Source organism: Bombus pyrosoma, linkage group LG5 (genome assembly GCF_014825855.1).
Source record: "Bombus pyrosoma isolate SC7728 linkage group LG5, ASM1482585v1, whole genome shotgun sequence".
Taxonomy (NCBI): Eukaryota; Metazoa; Arthropoda; class Insecta; order Hymenoptera; family Apidae; genus Bombus; species Bombus pyrosoma.
In genome coordinates, this window is record NC_057774.1 from 182,824 (window position 1) to 200,389 (window position 17,566).

Genomic DNA, 17,566 nt, shown 5'->3' on the forward strand with positions numbered 1-17,566 from the left:
TTTATAAAGCTACTTATGTATTCGTCGGATCAATCGTACGTATTTTATATCAATATGTATGTTCACCCAGGTGCACGTAAATTTCAGCTACCAAACATTGTGCAAATCAATAATTTAATAATTATAAGAACAGGATACATTTTTATCGATTAAAAAGTTCAGAAAAATTACGATCTTTTTTACCTAGTACCGCTAAATCGAACAATTAAATATTAAATGTTAAATATTAAAAATACCATAAACTAAATACTGATAAAAAATATTTTAGGCCGTAAAAAAAGAACATAACAAGTATGATTCTATGGAATTAAAAGATTTAAATCATCGTTAATCATAAGATGTTTCAGTTGACCCGGATCGTATTATAAAATATTAAAATTAATTAAGAGAAGGTCTAGGCATGATTTCTATTAATCTCATCACAATTAATGATTTTGCAACACCGAAAGAAATGTGCGCAACGCAAGGTCATATACTACGATATTGTCTATAGTTTTCTGATTTGAAAAATATTTAAATTCACGCATTCCACAGAATAAAGTGCCGATATATTTAACAAATAGTTGTCTCTTCAATCTACTCATGGTACATCGTGTATTATAACATATTTAAACTTTCAACGTGTTTTCGCTTGTTCAACATGATATATTCCCCCCCCCCCCCAGATTTCTCAGTAGTTACATTACTATAATATCTACAGCATATGTAAGCACGTAGATTTCAACCGTGGAAGAGAAAGCTTTTGATTTTCGTTTCTCGATTTAATCAAACAAAATCCTACTCCCCTCCGTTCCGATAACAATAATAATGTTACTGCCAATAATGTAATAATGCATGATTAAAGCATGATTTATTATAAGTAGACTGCGGATTTTTATGTGTTCGTGGGAAATTTAAAGGAGCAAGAAAGCCCAGGATGGTCATTATATTCAAAAATAAGTATACATGTAATACCCAAAGTACAGTATTCATTATCATATTTAGTGAGTAAAATAGATTTCTTTTTTTCTTCGTAACTGCTCATAAAAAGCATGACACTGCATAAATCTCCGCAGTCTAATTTTATACCTTATCCTATTTCGATTGAAGACCGAAGATCACATGGAAAGAATATATTGAGATAATCTATTTTTGATGATTTCCCGACTTTTATGTCATTTGATGACTAAAAAAAGTGTATTTTAATATGAAATGTCGGAGAAGAGAATAATGGATGGATGGATACAAATATGTAAGTTTTTTGAAAATAGATGAAATTATCATATAAGAAATTAGTTTAACTTGATTAATACTAATGTTATTAATATATATATATATATCTCTTCTCTATTGATAAATTTTTTTAACTAATAAAAGAGTAAGAAAGACACGTACTCATTTCCAGGATCACACGGAAGAACAGCTAGATAACATATTGAATTTAAAAATCACTCTTCCATAAGAAACACAAAACGTGACTTATCATGCTCCTTCATACTTGTGGCATTTGATTACCAAAAACAAAAATCAAAAAGAAACCAGAGAGAAAGACAGAGAAAATTGAAATTCCTTTGACTTGAAATTGAAACCGCAACTTCGAGCATCGCAAAGCTATCGGCTTTGAATAAAAGCTTTTGAAAATTCCTCGGCCAATTCGAACATGCTCGATTATATCGGGTTAATGGTACTTTTCATGCTTGAATCGAAACTCGTGCTATTCATACCCTCGATACAATACGGCATTACCTGTCCATGCACGCAGGAACTGGAAGTATCGTTGTTCAGGATCAACAACAGCAAACCAGAGACCGCGGCAAACACGCCAGCGGACATCAAACCAAGCGCCGGAAGCTTTTTGGAAGAAAGAATTGGTCCATCTTCGAGTTTGAGGTAGCACAGGCCAGGTAGAACGTAAGCTAGAGGTACAGCAGCGAGGATTCCATTCAATTCGAGAACCACACCCAGACAATCTGTTGACATCGATATCAGGTATGCGACAACCACTATCGATAAAGTTATTATCAAGTATTTCCGGTCGGAGTTAGGGACGTATGCAGTATGATCTTCGAGCTCATCGGTCCCTTTAATCGCTGTCAGTATTACCTGGAACAAATTTTCACAAATTTTTCAATCTTACGTCGAACTTTTAATCTTGTATACAATTTTTTGTATAAATTTATTAAATAATCGTTTTAACGGGCAAGTTTTAGATTCCATGTGTTATCGTTAGATAGTCGCGGATGTTCATGCATTTATGAAAAATTTCTCTAAATCCTTCTCCTTCTCTTTACTCTCCCCGTCCAATTCTAATTTTTATAGAAAATCAGAGAGAGATTTTATAGAAAATTAGAAAAACAGCGAGAGTAATCCAAAATTAACTGTACATATTTATGCGATAATTAACATTGCGCAACAAATAATTTTCTGGCTTTAATTGACATTTAAGTGCGATTTTAAGAAGAGGAGGATTTATAGAAATATATCGGTTAATTAGAAATAATTTATGCGAAATTGTTTCGAGAAAGCTTTACAATTACGCAACGAAAACTAGAGATCGATAAAAGGAGCAATAAACCGAATTGTGAATATTTTATGAACCTCGATACAATTTTATTATTTGTAATTAATGCTTGATGACGAAGGAAAATTAATTCAGTTCGTTAATATCTCTGATCACAGATATCATTAAATTATGAATTTTGTTTATCCTTTATGGTGGTTGAGGAGAACTTGGTTGGATATATGTTACTTCAGTGTAAAACTCGATCAAGTAGCTACTTCTCCTTGAGGTGAACGCTCTGGGGGGAAGGGTTACCACTAATGTTTTTTATTACTGAGAGAGATTATTAATAGTTAAATAAGTAGACCTTCGGTGGTAGAACACTTTAGCTATTAGAAAAACTCAATAATATTTCATTTAAAAGCTTATATCGAATGAATTTTTTCAATTTCGAAACATTACAATTTTTAATTTTCAAATCGATAGTCAATTATGAATCAATTTTTATCCTTTGATGTTAAGTTAAACATTAACGATAATATTTTGCTTTGACTATTATATTTTTAACGTTCAATTCAATGTACCTAGTTCCTTTATTTAGGTTTCTCCACCTCCTTTTCTACGATTCATTTTCCATTATTCACGACATTCCAATGTTACGCCCTAATCTTTCTTACACCCGTGCCATTTTCATTTGCGATAACTTTTGCGTCTATAGTTTTACCTCGTTGTGAATTTAAAGGGAACGAAATACAATTATTTTAATTAATAAAACTCATTCGATACTGGAGGTAAATCTCTAAAATTCTCTTAACACTCGAATACAAAGAAAATAGAGTTGGTTTACCGATAAATATTAAATTTTTAAGTAAATTTTGGTAGTAATTTTTGTAATAATTCAAATCTAAAGCAAGTACAGCTATTTCGCTGTTAAATATTAATCTTTACGATAGGTTTTTACATAATATGATGTTTGTCTTTAAGATGATATTCAATGTTTTATTGATAAAGTATACAATATGAATAATTTAATATAGTTGTCTAATCGCGAAATATTAATTTTCAGCATTTAGAAAAAGCACAAAGAGCCTTAAAATATTTTGTAATATCGAAGGAAAAAATGAATATATAACACGAGTAATTCTCAAAGAATTTTAATACTGGCCTAGAACTTAAGAAAAGATATTCCCAAAATTAAGATAACTCACCTCCCTTGTGACGAAGCATTCAATAGGAAAAGTAAGTAGAATAGTCCCACTGAACATGATTCTGGCAAAGTTCATGAGATCATCGTCCCAGCAATAATTTTCCATAAGATCACCCTGAACGTACGCGGTAAACGTGGCGTATCCGATGATTCCAAAAGCTGTTGCGATCACGAAGGAAGTGAAGAGCGACCAATGGGTGACGATGTCCCACTTTTGTTGAGTAGCCCTTTCTATAGACTCGTAGATAAGGAATGTATTATGGTGACACATAAAGGCGAATGCCATAATTCCAACGGATGGAATAATGCCGGGGAAATTCGCGAATCGCCAACTATCCTCTTGGCTTGGCCTGAAAATCGAATCGATTCCACGTTTAATTGCCTAAGGATTATCGTTATTTATCGTCATTTATCATCAATAGAAAAGGAAGAGAAGAAGGAGATAGAAAAAGACCAGGCGATAATATTGCACGGCAAACCAACGTAATGTACGTGTAATACAAATACGATGTGAAAAATGGCATACTTTGTTTCTTGCAGCGTTAACGTAGAAAAATTGAAAGGTTTTACGCGATCGTGCAACTATAAACAATTAATTTTTGAAAAAAGAAAGTGTATGTTAAGGAAAATTTTGAAAGAGAATTTTGAAAGAAGAGGAAGGAAATTTGAAAGATCACTCACACAATTGCTGACATCGTACCCATCCGAATTAAAATAGCCAATAGGATGAAACCAACGCAGACCAACGAAAGAAACGAGATCTTGGCCAAACGAGCAACATTTCTATAAAGACACAGCGGTATAGTGATGCAAACGGTCGCGAACAAGACGACCACTTGACGATGAGCGAAAATGCTTGTCTCGCTCATCCCTGTTACCCTTATTAGCACTTTCGTCACCGTGTCGCCGACAACAACGTTATAAGAGACCATCGCTGAAAAGGAAAAGACGAATAAGTTACTGTACGAATGGTGGCCTCTTATATACAAGAGCCGCTACACTCCAAAGTTTTTCAAATGAGCTTCAATGGTGCGCGAAAGCGAGTATTTTCCGATACGTTGCTTTGATTCAGACACCTGCTTCAGAAAGTTCGCCAAACTCCTTTCTTTTTCTTTTTTTACCTCAAACTTATTTGTTTTACTTATTTTTTTTTCTTTTTCTTTACTTGAAACTTTGATATCTACATATAATTGTGGAACATAATAGGTAATACGCGTTTCAGATAATTCTAGGTAATAAAATAGATCGATAATTTTAACTATAATAGGAAAGACTCGCAATCGCGATTCTAATTCTCGTAATAAACGATTAAAACCCTGCTATCCTCCAGGAATCTACGGTATGACTGGATATGAAAATCATTTTCGACCAAATTATACTTTCTCTACGGTTACAAAATTTTTTTAATTTGTAAAAAATATGAAAGGATCGTTATTGATACGCGTAACTTCACGCTACAACTTTATGCTACAGTTTTTACTGAAGCATTAAAAGTCTTCTTTCAGGGTTGAAATTAAAGCGAGATTAAATCATAAAATTTGAAAACCGCGGCGGGATCGAAACGTAAGATAACGTTTGAATGTTTTATTTTAGTATACGATATATAAACACTTTACTATCTTTCGTCAATGTATTTCAAAATGTACCACAATATTTGAAAATAAGATATGATATTGAAAAAGAAGCGAGGAGAATAGTAGGATTAATCGTTATTACGACTACTACCCTGCGGTTATAAAAGATGCATATACCTATGAATGGATAAATGAACTGCAGAGTTGTAAGAATATAGAATCCTGTACGACCGAAACTGGCTCTCATTAAACCCTGGTAACTCATTTCACCGCAAATGTTTCCACTCCTAATCATTAAAATTAAAGAGTAATCAGTAAGACCTGCTACTAGTATTAATAATACTATCCCGAGGCCAAATCCAGCCTGATGAAGAGCGTAGGGTATACCTGGAAATTGTATTAATTAATGTTTCCTCCTTCTTTCGTTTCTTTGTGCGATTCGAAATAATTGTTACTCCTTAAACACCGAAACAATCTTTACTTTGTCTCTTAAAAAATAAAATGAGTATTATTTTATAGATTTTTATCGTTACGATGCAATATAAATACATAACAGATGGTGAGATATATCTTCATAGCTATCGGTGTTATTTGCAAAGATTTAGGATAGGATAGATATTAGGGCCTTCTTATACATTGTATAATTAAATTAATATTATTAGAGAAATTTGATAAGTTGAAACGTACAAGTTGTTAATATCGATAAACGAAATATTGGCAATAAAACGAATGAAATTTTACAAATAAATTTTGTAAATTACGAATCGTCTGTTTATATGACAACAAAATTATAAACTAAAGATTATAAACGAAGCGTTCGTAATTTCCAATTTTCAACTCGTTAATTCACTGTGATTATTATTAATTAATAAATGAGATCACTGTTGAAAATCGTTTTCGATCCCATAACGTGTTAACCGAATGAACACGATGGTTACATAAATTGTTTCGTCCGATACGAGATGATCCAAAGGGAGTAGGCATCGAGCCAACAGCTTCTCCCTGAAAAAGATAAAACTGATACGAATCCCAAAATTTAAAGAAGGCCAAGGTTCCTGATACAAACCAAAGGCTTCGGGTGTAAACCTATAATCTCCTATGTACGTATAAACGTATACTATATGTATATTTGCCTTTTTGCATAAAATATGTTTCATTTTTAATTTACAAACGAAGATAAGTTGAAACTAAAGTTATATATGGGAATAGCTGAATAACGCGAGATGCTCAATAAAGATGAGGAGGCCATTAAAATTTCGCAAAAAGGAATCACCAATTAGAAGTATTGACTAGATATTAAGATACACACTTGGAATTTTACACACAACCGCTTTTTATTCTACACAAATTGACATGTGTGGATAAAACGAGTATATTTCATACAATTGTATTACATTCAATTACAATGACGAATTTTTTTTAATCAGATATATATACAGATAGATAGATATATAAAAATATATTAAAAATTTTTACATTTTATAATTCGGTGTTAAAGGATTTTTTTAATTATATCGTATATTCAAATTACCAATAACACCACTGCCAATGATGGAATTGATGAAATTAAAACTGGCCAGAGGTAGACTACTGAATTTTCCAGATTCTTCGTTCTTTTCCTATAAAATTATATCTCATTTATATCGACAAGAAATAAGATAAATTAGAAGAAGAAAAAAAAATAGTAAGAGTAGAATATGATTTGACAAGAATTAGTTATATCAAAGAGCATATAGCGATAAAAGAAAATAAGTGAGAAAGATTCTTGTCGAAGTATTCATATTAATCAAGCACAGAAATCTATAAGTACTGATTTAATTTAATAAAATTCTTGTTATTTGAGGCAACAAAAAAAGATCGAATCGTTCGTCGAAAGATCTCATAAATTGTAAATTCTTTGATTTACCACGTCCAAGTTTTCAACTATCTAATATTCGTATATACGTGTTGCTATAAAAATTATATATTAATAATAACCAAAATCAAATTTGCATAGAACATCTTTGCGTTGAAAACATTATGCGAATAGACATTTTAATAATAAAATATTCTGTTAGCATGATGCTCGACCGATGGAATATTCGCTCGATAGGAATTTATATTATACATATATATAGAAATATCATATTGTAGTCCGATCTCATTCAGAATGATTGAAATCCACTGTTCGATTTTCAACGTTCCAATATGAATTAATGATCATCGTAATCGATGAAATTCATTATTTTCCATTCTTCGTATCATATATTTGATTTCATACAATTACAAAATATCAACCCTAGATATTGATTGTAACAAGACGAAAGTTGGCGAGAGGATAAAATATTTCATGCAAAATTCATGCATACGCTTATTTAACTCTGACATAAACTACGATCGATCTAATATAAAATCTAGTTAATTAGCTGTATTTCTTACCCCGACAAGTTGTCGCATGTCGTCGTAAGATTCCTCCGAACCCAGACTGCCACCCTATTTTAAAGCCAGTATTTAATAGCAATGTTCACTTCCGAATACTAATCACGATAAAATCATTAGGCGTAAAATTACATTCTTTGGAACAATGTTCTCCTTTTTTCATTTTTACCTTTCTTTTATTCGATCACGTTATATTTGTCATATAAATGAATGATAATAATGGTAATAATAATAATTTATTTGTGCTTTTGACCGATTGCGTATTACAAAGAGGTTGTTGCATTCTTATTCCCAGCTTCTCACTCTATATCTTTTACGCTATCTTACATCGAGCGCTTAGTCATTATATTATATTGCTACCTTATCGCGTTTACATAATTTATTAATTAAATATTACTAATGATACAAACGAAATTTTCAAACAAAGAAACGATCAAATTTCGATAATTTTCATATTAGGTAGTACTATCAGAGACTAAAATTTTGCGATTTTTAAGGATGAAAAATTTACGAAATTTGTAATCATTTAATTCATAATATTACTATGGTTTATTAAACTCGTCATAATTTAATAAAATTAAAGAGGTATAAATATATATTGAAAATAGTGAAAGTATCATTATAATCAAATATATTGTTCCATACTTACCGTTTGATAGCGTTATTCCGATTATTGTTTATAAATGTTACGAGTAAAAGAAATATTGAAATTGTCACATTTACATGCCCCACCCCGTAGAGACATATTGTATAGATGTACGTAGTAATAAGATTTGTGCAACTGACAACGTTTCTGATACGATTGAAGTTAATTCATGGTATTGTGAATTAAACTTTTAGTTTATAGAGAAACTATAACTCTACGCGTTATCAGAGAAGTTATATAAATTAGTATTAAATACATTAATTTACCATAATTTAACATAAAAAAAGTTTCTTATGAAATTTCATAATTAATATAATATAATATATAAATTAAATAGAATTGATTTTCTCGTGTTTATTCGTCGAGATTTTATATCCATTCGGGCTTCCATCTATCTGTACATTCTCGATTACTACGTAAATAGGATAATAGCTCGAGGCATTCAGAAAATACTACCGCAGGATATTTAAAAGCATAGACATAAAGAGTAATAATTTCTGAAAATAATTTCAATATAGCACGTACAGACAGTAAAAAAAATGATAATAAAGAGATACGTAGAAAAAAGAACGCGTAGATGTATATCCGATGAGTTATAGATTTTTCCTCTTTGTCACGATAACACTAAGAATATCTTTGAATCAAAAAATACATCTCTCTCTCTCTCTCTCCCTCTCTCTCTCTCTCTTTCTCTTTGCTTTAAATAGTTACAATTTCGAAAAATAAATTCGTCAGAAAGAATCCGTAAAATCATTTCTCACGAATCACTTCAAAAACCCTTTACTTCAGATTTGCGTGTGACTTCGACTTCACTTTAACGACCGATCTCTAAATAACAAGGAAATCACGAAACTTTACTTGAATCTAAATTACGAGGCCAAATTTTCAATCACATCCTCCGATACTCGGAAACTAACGATAAGCAGGTACGTCTTACGAATACCACGATTACAGCGAGACAAACATCGTTTTCCGAACTTGCGATCTATTCGAAAACTCAACCACCATCGCGTTTCACATATTCACTTCGATTCAATTACAACCGAAACGACAGAAATCACTTCGATTCGCGCAAATTCACCGTCCAACAGTTACAAATCCGAAACTAGTCGCGCTAGCCACTTCAAACAAACCGGATTACGCGAAATCCTACCAGTTACTACACCTATCCGTATTTCCCTGCAATGTTCGTAATGATTTAAATGACAGTGTTAGCTCACGGCGAAGAAACACTAGTCGAACAACGCATTGTCTACATACGTCACCGTGTTCTCCGAAGAACTAACAAAGAAAATAACAGTGATTCACGGTCAGGTGGTAAAAATCGTGATTTTTACTTACGTCCTCGTAGTTGTTCCTCGCGTCCAGGATATAGCTCTTCTCGTTCGCGTCCAAAGCCATCGCGGAATTTTATTAAAAGCGGAAGAATCGAAGGTGGAAACGAGAATAAACGGAAAGCTTAAAGGGAAGGTTCGACGTGAGAGTAGGATCGAGCAGACGTCTGAGGCGACTGCACCCTTCCTATCTAACCAAGCTTCCGTTTTCACCTCCCCGTTACAACCCCTCCAGCGGCATGTACATACAGTGGTTGCGATGGGTGCGTGCGCATTGCACACGTTCCTGTTTTTCTGCGTTATCGAAGTCCGTCGTTGTCTTCGTTATTGTCCTCTCCCACAATTTTTCCCCCGCCTCCGCACACGGTTTCCTTCAACCAACCCTTTGGGACTATAAACTCGAGCTATGGGATTAAGTCGAACGGAGACACACTGCATCACGTATGACAAAACGCTAAGTCTGGCGAAATTCGCGTTGAGATATAAATTGCACATGTTATGTATATAAATTGTCGCTATAATGCTGAGGAATGTGTGTATGTGTTTATGTGTTTTTTTATATATTTAATACAGGATTAAAGGTCATTTGGACTAAAATGCAGAGATATTTCAGAAGCGACGTTAGCTGATGGTTTATATTAGTCGAATTGTTTTCACTACTGACGACGCGCTGGTTTTATCCACAATAACATGATTCATTTAATTACAGTGTATATATTTTCTACATTTCCATATAAATGGAAATAAACTTGATGATAATGTCTCTGCTCGATGGGGATACATTTGTGTTGTATTATTTAAGAAGATGTTTAGTCGCAGCGTTTGTGCAGTTTCGGTGCTTGTTTTAGAAGTTATAAACGTCAAGAACGAATATGTTCAATTTGATGGAAAACAATTATTTCAATATGGAATTAAGATTCGCAACCTTCTTCTTTGCTCTTTTTTTTCTTCTCTTATAGTTAATATCGTTATTCATGCGCGCAACGCAACTTTCGTGAAAATATTACAGATACGCGATTTTGTATGTTTATTTAAGATAAATTGATTTGTTCGAAGAAGAAAATACAAAAATGTTCTGTTAAAAAAGAAACAGTAGAGGAGATAAAATAATGGTCGATCGTAGAATAAATTATAAATGTTATTATTTATTATGCTTTGTACAGTAAAGTTCTATCAAGTTGTAAAGAAATCATACCTTTAAGTAGAAGATGATATTTATAATCAAACCCGTGCGAAACCAGAGGCACCGTGAACAATTACTGGTAAACATCGTTATATTTTATTTTTAATAATTAAACTTTTTTCTTTAAAGTGTAAAATACAATATTGAATATTACTAAAAGGTGATGTTAATGGTATCATAGTATAAAAACTATAATGTAAACAAGAAGTTACCCTAGAATTATTAGTTACCTGATAATGTTACTGTTAGTTAAAACTTGCTCGTAGTTATTAAACGAAGACGAGAAATGAAAAGAAAATATCGCGTATATTTAATAAATGGATACATAAGCTTTTGACGCAAAAATATTTAACAATTTTAAAAGGACATCTTTCATTGAAGAATCGATTTTTGATTACTGTAACCTCATTTCAATAATTAATTCTTAACAATGTTATGGCAAAGAATAGAAATTACATAATGAACAATTATCGGTATCCGATTAAATACAATACTTAATATTTTATAACGAGGACACCAGTTATCGAATATTTTACTGACTGTACAAATTAGTTTGTAACGAAAAATAATTATATGTAAGGGCAAATTAGATAAATTAGATAAATAATAATACAATACCTCCTTAATTATTACTTATTAATGGTAATTTCTACATAAATAAATGTAGTAATAAATTACACAGGCAGTTGACTAATCATCGATCTCTGATAATCACCAATTACGTTAACATTTTCATAGCAGTATTTTTTCAAACCTGTATTTTTATATTTTAAAACATGATAAAAGCAAAAGCCACATTTAAAGCTACTTCGATAGATTCCCCGTAATGCTTATTTGAAAGATATAGATACCTGAATATATATGCATATTATTCATCAAATTTTTACATAATTTTGTTCATTAAAACGGAGAAGTCTCGATAAATGTTCTTGAAATCAAATGCAAATAGAAAACAGTGCTTATATATATAGTTATGTTTAAGAGATTGCATTGCCAACTTCTCTCTCTTTTACTTTTGTATACTATAGAATAAAATCTATCGTTGAAAAATCTATTGAGAAATCGATATTGTTGCCCGTGTTCGCTACAGGAAGGAAATAGGGGAAATTCGCAAGACATAATGTAAAAAAGAACCTCATCTAACGTTTATAATTGTCTAATCTTGGTATTCAAGAATGTCTCGAAGGATTTTGACAAGGTACCACGAACCACCCGTTGTTTCCGGAAACTGTCGGACCCACTTGAGCGTTGCTCAAAAGAGCATTGTTCGTCCTCTGATTCTTCATGATTTCCAACTGGCGTTTTAAATTTCGATACAGCTTTATTAGAGACTCCTGTAATCGAGAAAGGAACTAAAATTAATAATTTTATTTGCAAAAGCATAATATAACAAGAATTTTAATTCTGAAAAAGAAACCTTCAAGGACTAGAGTTAATAGATTCTTTTTCATTCATAAAATTTAAAAGTTCGCATATATTTTGCGTCATTTAAAAATTATTTTTTTTGCGATCCTTCTACATAAACCACTCCTGAAATAATTTTTTTTACTGATAATCTTTGTTTATATCAGCTTACCTTTTCATCCTCCAGTTTCCTGAGTTCCTCTTGCTGCCTTAAACTGTCTATGGTCAAATTTTTTAGCATTTCATTTTTGTGCTGCCCCAAAAGCGCTATCTCCGTTTGCACCTTCAAATATTCTTGCGCCAGCTGTTTGTGCTCTTCGAAAATTTCTTTCGATCTTTCGCAAGTCTGATCAGGCGTCAATGGTCTCAGATCCGCGTCCAAAAGGCGATAAACGTTGTCTAAATCTTTGTCAGTCGTGCTATTACCTGTCAAACAATAATTATAGCCGAAAGTTAATCCGATTAATATAAATGATCATAAGTAACTTATTTTGTTTTTACTCTATCCAAAGATGTTTCTGGTATAAGATCGATGCAAAATAAATTGATATTTTCTCAAATATGACGAATACATTGATTAAACGTGTGCATTATCAACAGATCAGTAATCAGTCTAAACTCGGACTTGAAACCTATTCATACAAAAAGTTAATTTTGATTATGTCAAAATTATAGCACACTTAAATTGCCGAATACCTTTACTCGAAACTATTAGAAAAAATATATAGAAAGAAATATACAAACATGTATTTATGACTTATTTTACTTTTTACTAAACATTCGCAGGATAAAAAGGATAAAGGAAAACTTTAAAATATTAAACTTTGCTATGTCTCTTTCATGAACACTAAATTCAACTTGAATTTAAGATCTACTTTAGAAATATAGTAGTGTTATGTTGGTTTAACCCATTTTTAAACGATCACAGCAAAGTTATCGACTCTTGCTGTACGCCTATTTACGTTAAATCCATTTTGAATTTAAATTAATTACACAACTTCTCGATTTATTTTGAAGATAAAAATACTGTACAAACATTCGTTCGATTCAAATGAAATATCCTCGTACATTACTTGATTCAAAATTTGTTTTCCTGCTTTCTTCCAAAACAAAAACTGCTAGTACTAGTTATGCAATAATTACATCGAATTAAGACATAATCGCTTCCGAAACATATTATAGAAACATTAATAATATGTTAATTTCCGTACTAAGTCTGCAAGCTACTCATTCCACCAATTTAAAATTTAATCCCTAATTTTGACCTTTAACTTTTTATCACATTTGGCGGGTTCAACTCCGCGTTCCTTCTAGCTCTATCGCATGATTAGTAGCGACTGTTCGACGTTCGACCTTACAATATTGAATCTCATGTAAAATCGTATAATAAAAGCTCTATCCTGGTTTACTCGAAACCCCCCTAATAAAAATTGAAAAAGAAAGGCACCTCGTCATACCATCAACGACGAGAAGAAAAAGAAAAACAGAGCAAAGTACTAACGTAGCAAAACCCAGCACCGCTTTAGGGTGTCCGTGGCGACGATATTCGGGTATTCCTCGCACATTTCCAAATACTGGAGCCTGTCGAGGCTTCGTTCATAATAGAATCAAGTATTCGTTCACATGAAAGATGTCACTCTCCGATTAAAAGTTACCACGAACCACTCTTTGATCCGGAGGATGGCGGTCGATCGAACTCGTCCGTAAAAGATGAAAAAAACGCAGATGGGGCAGGGGGGACGAGAAAATAAAATTTTCAAGAAACGAAAAATTTCTTTTCGATAACGAGGGTGAGAGAAAAAGAAGAAAGAAGAGAAAAGACGGTCGTTCTTGGTGATGTGTCGGGAGAGCACTAAACAAACGTGCATCTATATTGGGCCTGGTGAGTCAGCTACACCTGCTTCGAGGTATCCCCCACCAGACAGGACGTGCAAGCACGAGCCAAGAAGAAAATACGGTTCTTCGGCTCTTAATTCATCTTCAGGGCTGGATTAAGTCGAAGCTCTGATTTTCATGTTGATGCCGCAGCGAACAATTAAGAAATCCAATGGGGGACAGAGAAATCTATCCTGGGATCGTCTTTCTTTGGGAAGCATATGCTTCAACTTTGGAAACTGTATCAACAAGAATAATATTTCAAATAAGAAAATGATTGAAAATCTATAATTTTGTTTGATAAAAACTATTGAAGTAGAATATATAATTTATCACTTAATATATTTTATTCTTTATACTTTTATCCAGATCATTCGGCTTTTGCAAATATTTGGAAAATTAATTTATTTCTTCTCGGGTTGTCACTTTATAGTTTTATATATATTCAATCTGATAAAAAGTAGAAATTTTGGTCCATTTTTATTTACTTGGGTCTTTTAGGACAGAGCTTTTATCGTCGTCGATAGGTGTCAATCAAAAACAAGTTCCTCCGATTAGTTGTTCGTTAAATTTAGTATACTCGTACAATGTGACTGTTTTCGCGGGCCCTTTGCCAGGGTAGATTTCGCCGATCGACGAACTCCCAAAGTATTCGTCACGGTGAAATCACAACGAGCCAAGGTGCGATGTTTTAACTTTTTTCTATCGCTTCGTTCTCACGTGTTTTTATATTGAAAGGAAACAATATTTGTACGTAACATATGTACAGATTAATCACAAGCCAAATATACATAAAACTATAAATAATTATAAATATAAATATTAATAATTTAATTCAGTAAAAGTCTACAATTTTTATCAAATTAATTAATAGATTTTTAAAGATTTTTAATAAATTTTAGTGGCTTTGATTGATTTCTTATATCTTCAAATTATATTTTATTCAATTAAACAGAAATAAAACCGCATTTCGCAAGAACGCAAATAAAATCAAAGTGCAGACATAAGTGTTAATTGTTTACAAAAGCAATCGAATGACGACAATAGGTTTGCCTGAGCGCACCACATTCCGCGCTAAAAGGAAGGTTTTGTGGAACATACGGAGAACGTTATTTTGGGATTAGAGTACTATCGCGGTGAGTCACAAATTCAAAGTTCTCGTCCCGAACAAGTTCCCCTTCCTCTGCTGTTATAGAACAACGGCGAGGCCATCGACAAATAACAATTCAATAATTGTGCTATACGTATATGATAAGAAAGCAAGAAATTATGTATTCCATAAAATAAAATACAAGTATTAACAAATATGAAAACGAGAGAGAAAACTTCGTTAAAATTTTCTATTATTAAACAAATGGGAAGCGTAATATTTATAACACAATATATCTACTTATAAATCATTTGTTATCGTTCGTATAGTAACTGTTTAAAACAATTTTTCCATAATCAAAAGCAAAATTGACTAAAACAAAATTTATAATTTAGATATTTTATAATAAAGATAATAATAAACTTACTTTGTGCAGTATTCTTTATCTTTAGAATAGGAGATTCCAATGGTGAGTTGGAACTTGGTAATCCCCAAGCATTCTGGAATTATAAAACATAAGAATATGTTTGTAAATACGTAAATCATAATAACTACAAATCTTGAAAAATATTTATATTTCTTTAAATATTAATTAATAATTTAATGATATGTAAACAAATCATTATTTTTAAACTAAAAGTTACTAACCGGATCACACTCAACGTAAAGTTGAGGAAAATCTTTAATCTGGAATTCTTTATTGGATGGATTGTTTGCTGAAATATTATTTTTAGGAGGTGGATCCCTGAAATCGTAGAAGGGATTCGATGAACTGTTTTTTTCATTAAAAATTTCCGATTTTTCTTTGGAAACGGGTGCATTAGCTTTAATAGTACCGTTGGCAGCATATCCATTTATTTCAAAATCCATAGTATCAGTCACGTCCAAAGTATCATCTTTAGAAACCTGGTTGCCAATAACTTCCTCTGACTCAACATCTAGTGCAATATAAAATTACATTATAATTAATTTATATAATCACTGTTGTTGTGTATAAATGTTTATAAATAAACATTTCATATTTAAAATTATTATCTGTTATTATTAAATATTAATCATTTGTTAAAACTCATAACTTTGAATCGCTTGAATTACTTATAAAAAATTTTAATAATATACAAACTTCGGGAATATTCCACTGGTTCTAGATGTCCATTAAAGAATTGTGATAAGGTCGTCATTATTTCTACAACAGTATCCATTGATGGTCTTTCTTCGGGAGATTTGTGCCAACATCTGAAACAACCATTCGTTTCTTTTTTTACTACATCTTACAAACGATTTATAAATGTTTATTTAGAATGTAAGAAGATAAGTAATAAAAATAAAGGGACATGCTGGCCAAAATCACATATATAAAATAATTTATCAGAATAGATAATTTGTTAGAGTAGGCATAACAAAAAAAAATAGATCTCATTTCCTCAATACCCTTCTAATGGAAGAATGACTTTAAAATCGAATATTGATTATTGATTATATCTTGATTATATTGATTATATTTTCAAGGATAATGTACCAGAAGAAGTAGGTACATTTCATTTTTCCTATTTCCTACAGAAAAGTTAAAATATAACAATTTTAAATTTCTCTCTTTTTACAATTATACAATCGCAACAATAATTCATAACTAACATAAATTTGAATATTTTATGCAATATTTTCCATCCTCTCAAATTCAACACTTTCCCTTCCACGATCTATTGTCAATAAAATTTATGATGAAAATAACTGGGAGCACTTCTTAAATTTCTTGCTAGAAAATCCACATAAACTACCATAGACAGTGATTTGAAAAGCAAATCATTCCTTCTAGTGTTGAATCGTCATGCGAAAAAGGAAAGGGAAAGTAATCTCGCCATCTGGCACAGTCGAATCCTTAATGGACAAATATCATTGAAGACAATTTCACTTACCACTAAAATTTGCTCCCAGTGCCTAACCATTGAAGGGGATGAAAGAGTGGATTGTTGTCCCAAAAGAGAATCCATAGTTGCTAAAGGACCTTAATTTCTTTAAAAGAAAATATTATGATGAACTATGTGCCCCAATCTTCACCCTCACTTAGGACAAAACCTAAAATTCATAAGAAGAAATTTAGAAAAGCCCTAATTAGAAACACAGAACAATCTCAGAATGAAGAATTATGAAACTGTTAAAGTTATCCTAGCACCAGGTAGATTGACCGCCACCTTACACATTCCTATTCTAAAATACTCTAAACTATTCTAAAATACCAGCATTCCAAACAATCAATCCGATACTCATACCCTTCAACATTTCTACATTCCCTCCTTATACCTCAATCAAATTCCAACTGATTATTGATTGATGACTATTAACTTATTATTCTCTA

At 31.9% G+C, this 17,566-nt stretch overlaps 2 protein-coding genes and 1 long non-coding RNA gene across 12 annotated transcripts in view; 1 reads left to right on the plus strand and 2 right to left on the minus strand.

Annotated features, from left to right (window-relative positions):
* On the minus strand, positions 1-10,679 carry LOC122567677 (putative sodium-coupled neutral amino acid transporter 11). 7 transcript variants are annotated; one of them, XM_043726506.1, is made up of 8 exons: positions 9,183-9,641; positions 8,328-8,538; positions 7,679-7,732; positions 6,792-6,879; positions 5,438-5,647; positions 4,368-4,620; positions 3,688-4,036; positions 1-2,082 (listed from the first exon to the last, which is right to left on the minus strand). In XM_043726506.1, exons 3-8 carry the CDS (start codon positions 7,694-7,696, stop codon positions 1,648-1,650), a joined length of 1,353 nt encoding a protein of 450 aa, XP_043582441.1. In that variant the 5' UTR covers positions 7,697-7,732; positions 8,328-8,538; positions 9,183-9,641; the 3' UTR covers positions 1-1,647. The 7 variants fall into 7 exon arrangements, with proteins under 7 accessions (XP_043582441.1, XP_043582442.1, XP_043582440.1 ...); XM_043726507.1 differs by having other exon boundaries at positions 8,328-8,459; positions 9,109-9,641; XM_043726505.1 differs by having other exon boundaries at positions 8,328-8,471; positions 9,109-9,641.
* The window catches only part of LOC122567681, a 16,771-nt gene continuing 730 nt past the window's right edge, over positions 1,526-17,566 (plus strand). Inside the window, exons 1-3 of one of the 2 annotated variants that reach the window (XR_006316863.1) lie at positions 1,526-1,663; positions 1,742-1,968; positions 3,546-3,681. This is a non-coding gene — a long non-coding RNA (uncharacterized LOC122567681). Of the gene's footprint in view, positions 1,664-1,741; positions 1,969-3,545; positions 3,682-17,566 lie in introns of those variants that run through there. The other variant, XR_006316862.1, reaches the window with a different exon arrangement.
* LOC122567676 (mitogen-activated protein kinase kinase kinase 7-like) overlaps positions 11,129-17,566 on the minus strand; it is a 10,623-nt gene continuing 4,185 nt past the window's right edge. For all 3 annotated transcript variants that reach the window (XM_043726498.1, XM_043726499.1, XM_043726497.1), the window contains exons 6-10: positions 16,334-16,446; positions 15,859-16,148; positions 15,638-15,710; positions 12,418-12,671; positions 11,129-12,175 (exon numbers count right to left, since the gene is read on the minus strand). In XM_043726498.1, the coding sequence (XP_043582433.1) occupies positions 12,011-12,175; positions 12,418-12,671; positions 15,638-15,710; positions 15,859-16,148; positions 16,334-16,446 (895 nt within the window). In that variant the 3' untranslated portion in view covers positions 11,129-12,010. The remainder of the gene's footprint in view (positions 12,176-12,417; positions 12,672-15,637; positions 15,711-15,858; positions 16,149-16,333; positions 16,447-17,566) is intronic.

Excerpts from the sequence above, each read along its gene's own strand:
- LOC122567677 (XM_043726500.1), bottom strand. The coding sequence starts at position 9,725 with ATGGCTTTGGACGCGAACGAGAAGAGCTATATCCTGGACGCGAGGAAC. Across the intron at positions 4,621-5,437 it reads GTTCATTTATCCATTCATAG|CGATGGTCTCTTATAACGTT; the intron begins GTATATGCATCT and ends TTTCCTTTTCAG. Across the intron at positions 2,083-3,687 it reads AATGCTTCGTCACAAGGGAG|GTAATACTGACAGCGATTAA; the intron begins GTGAGTTATCTT and ends AATTTGTTCCAG.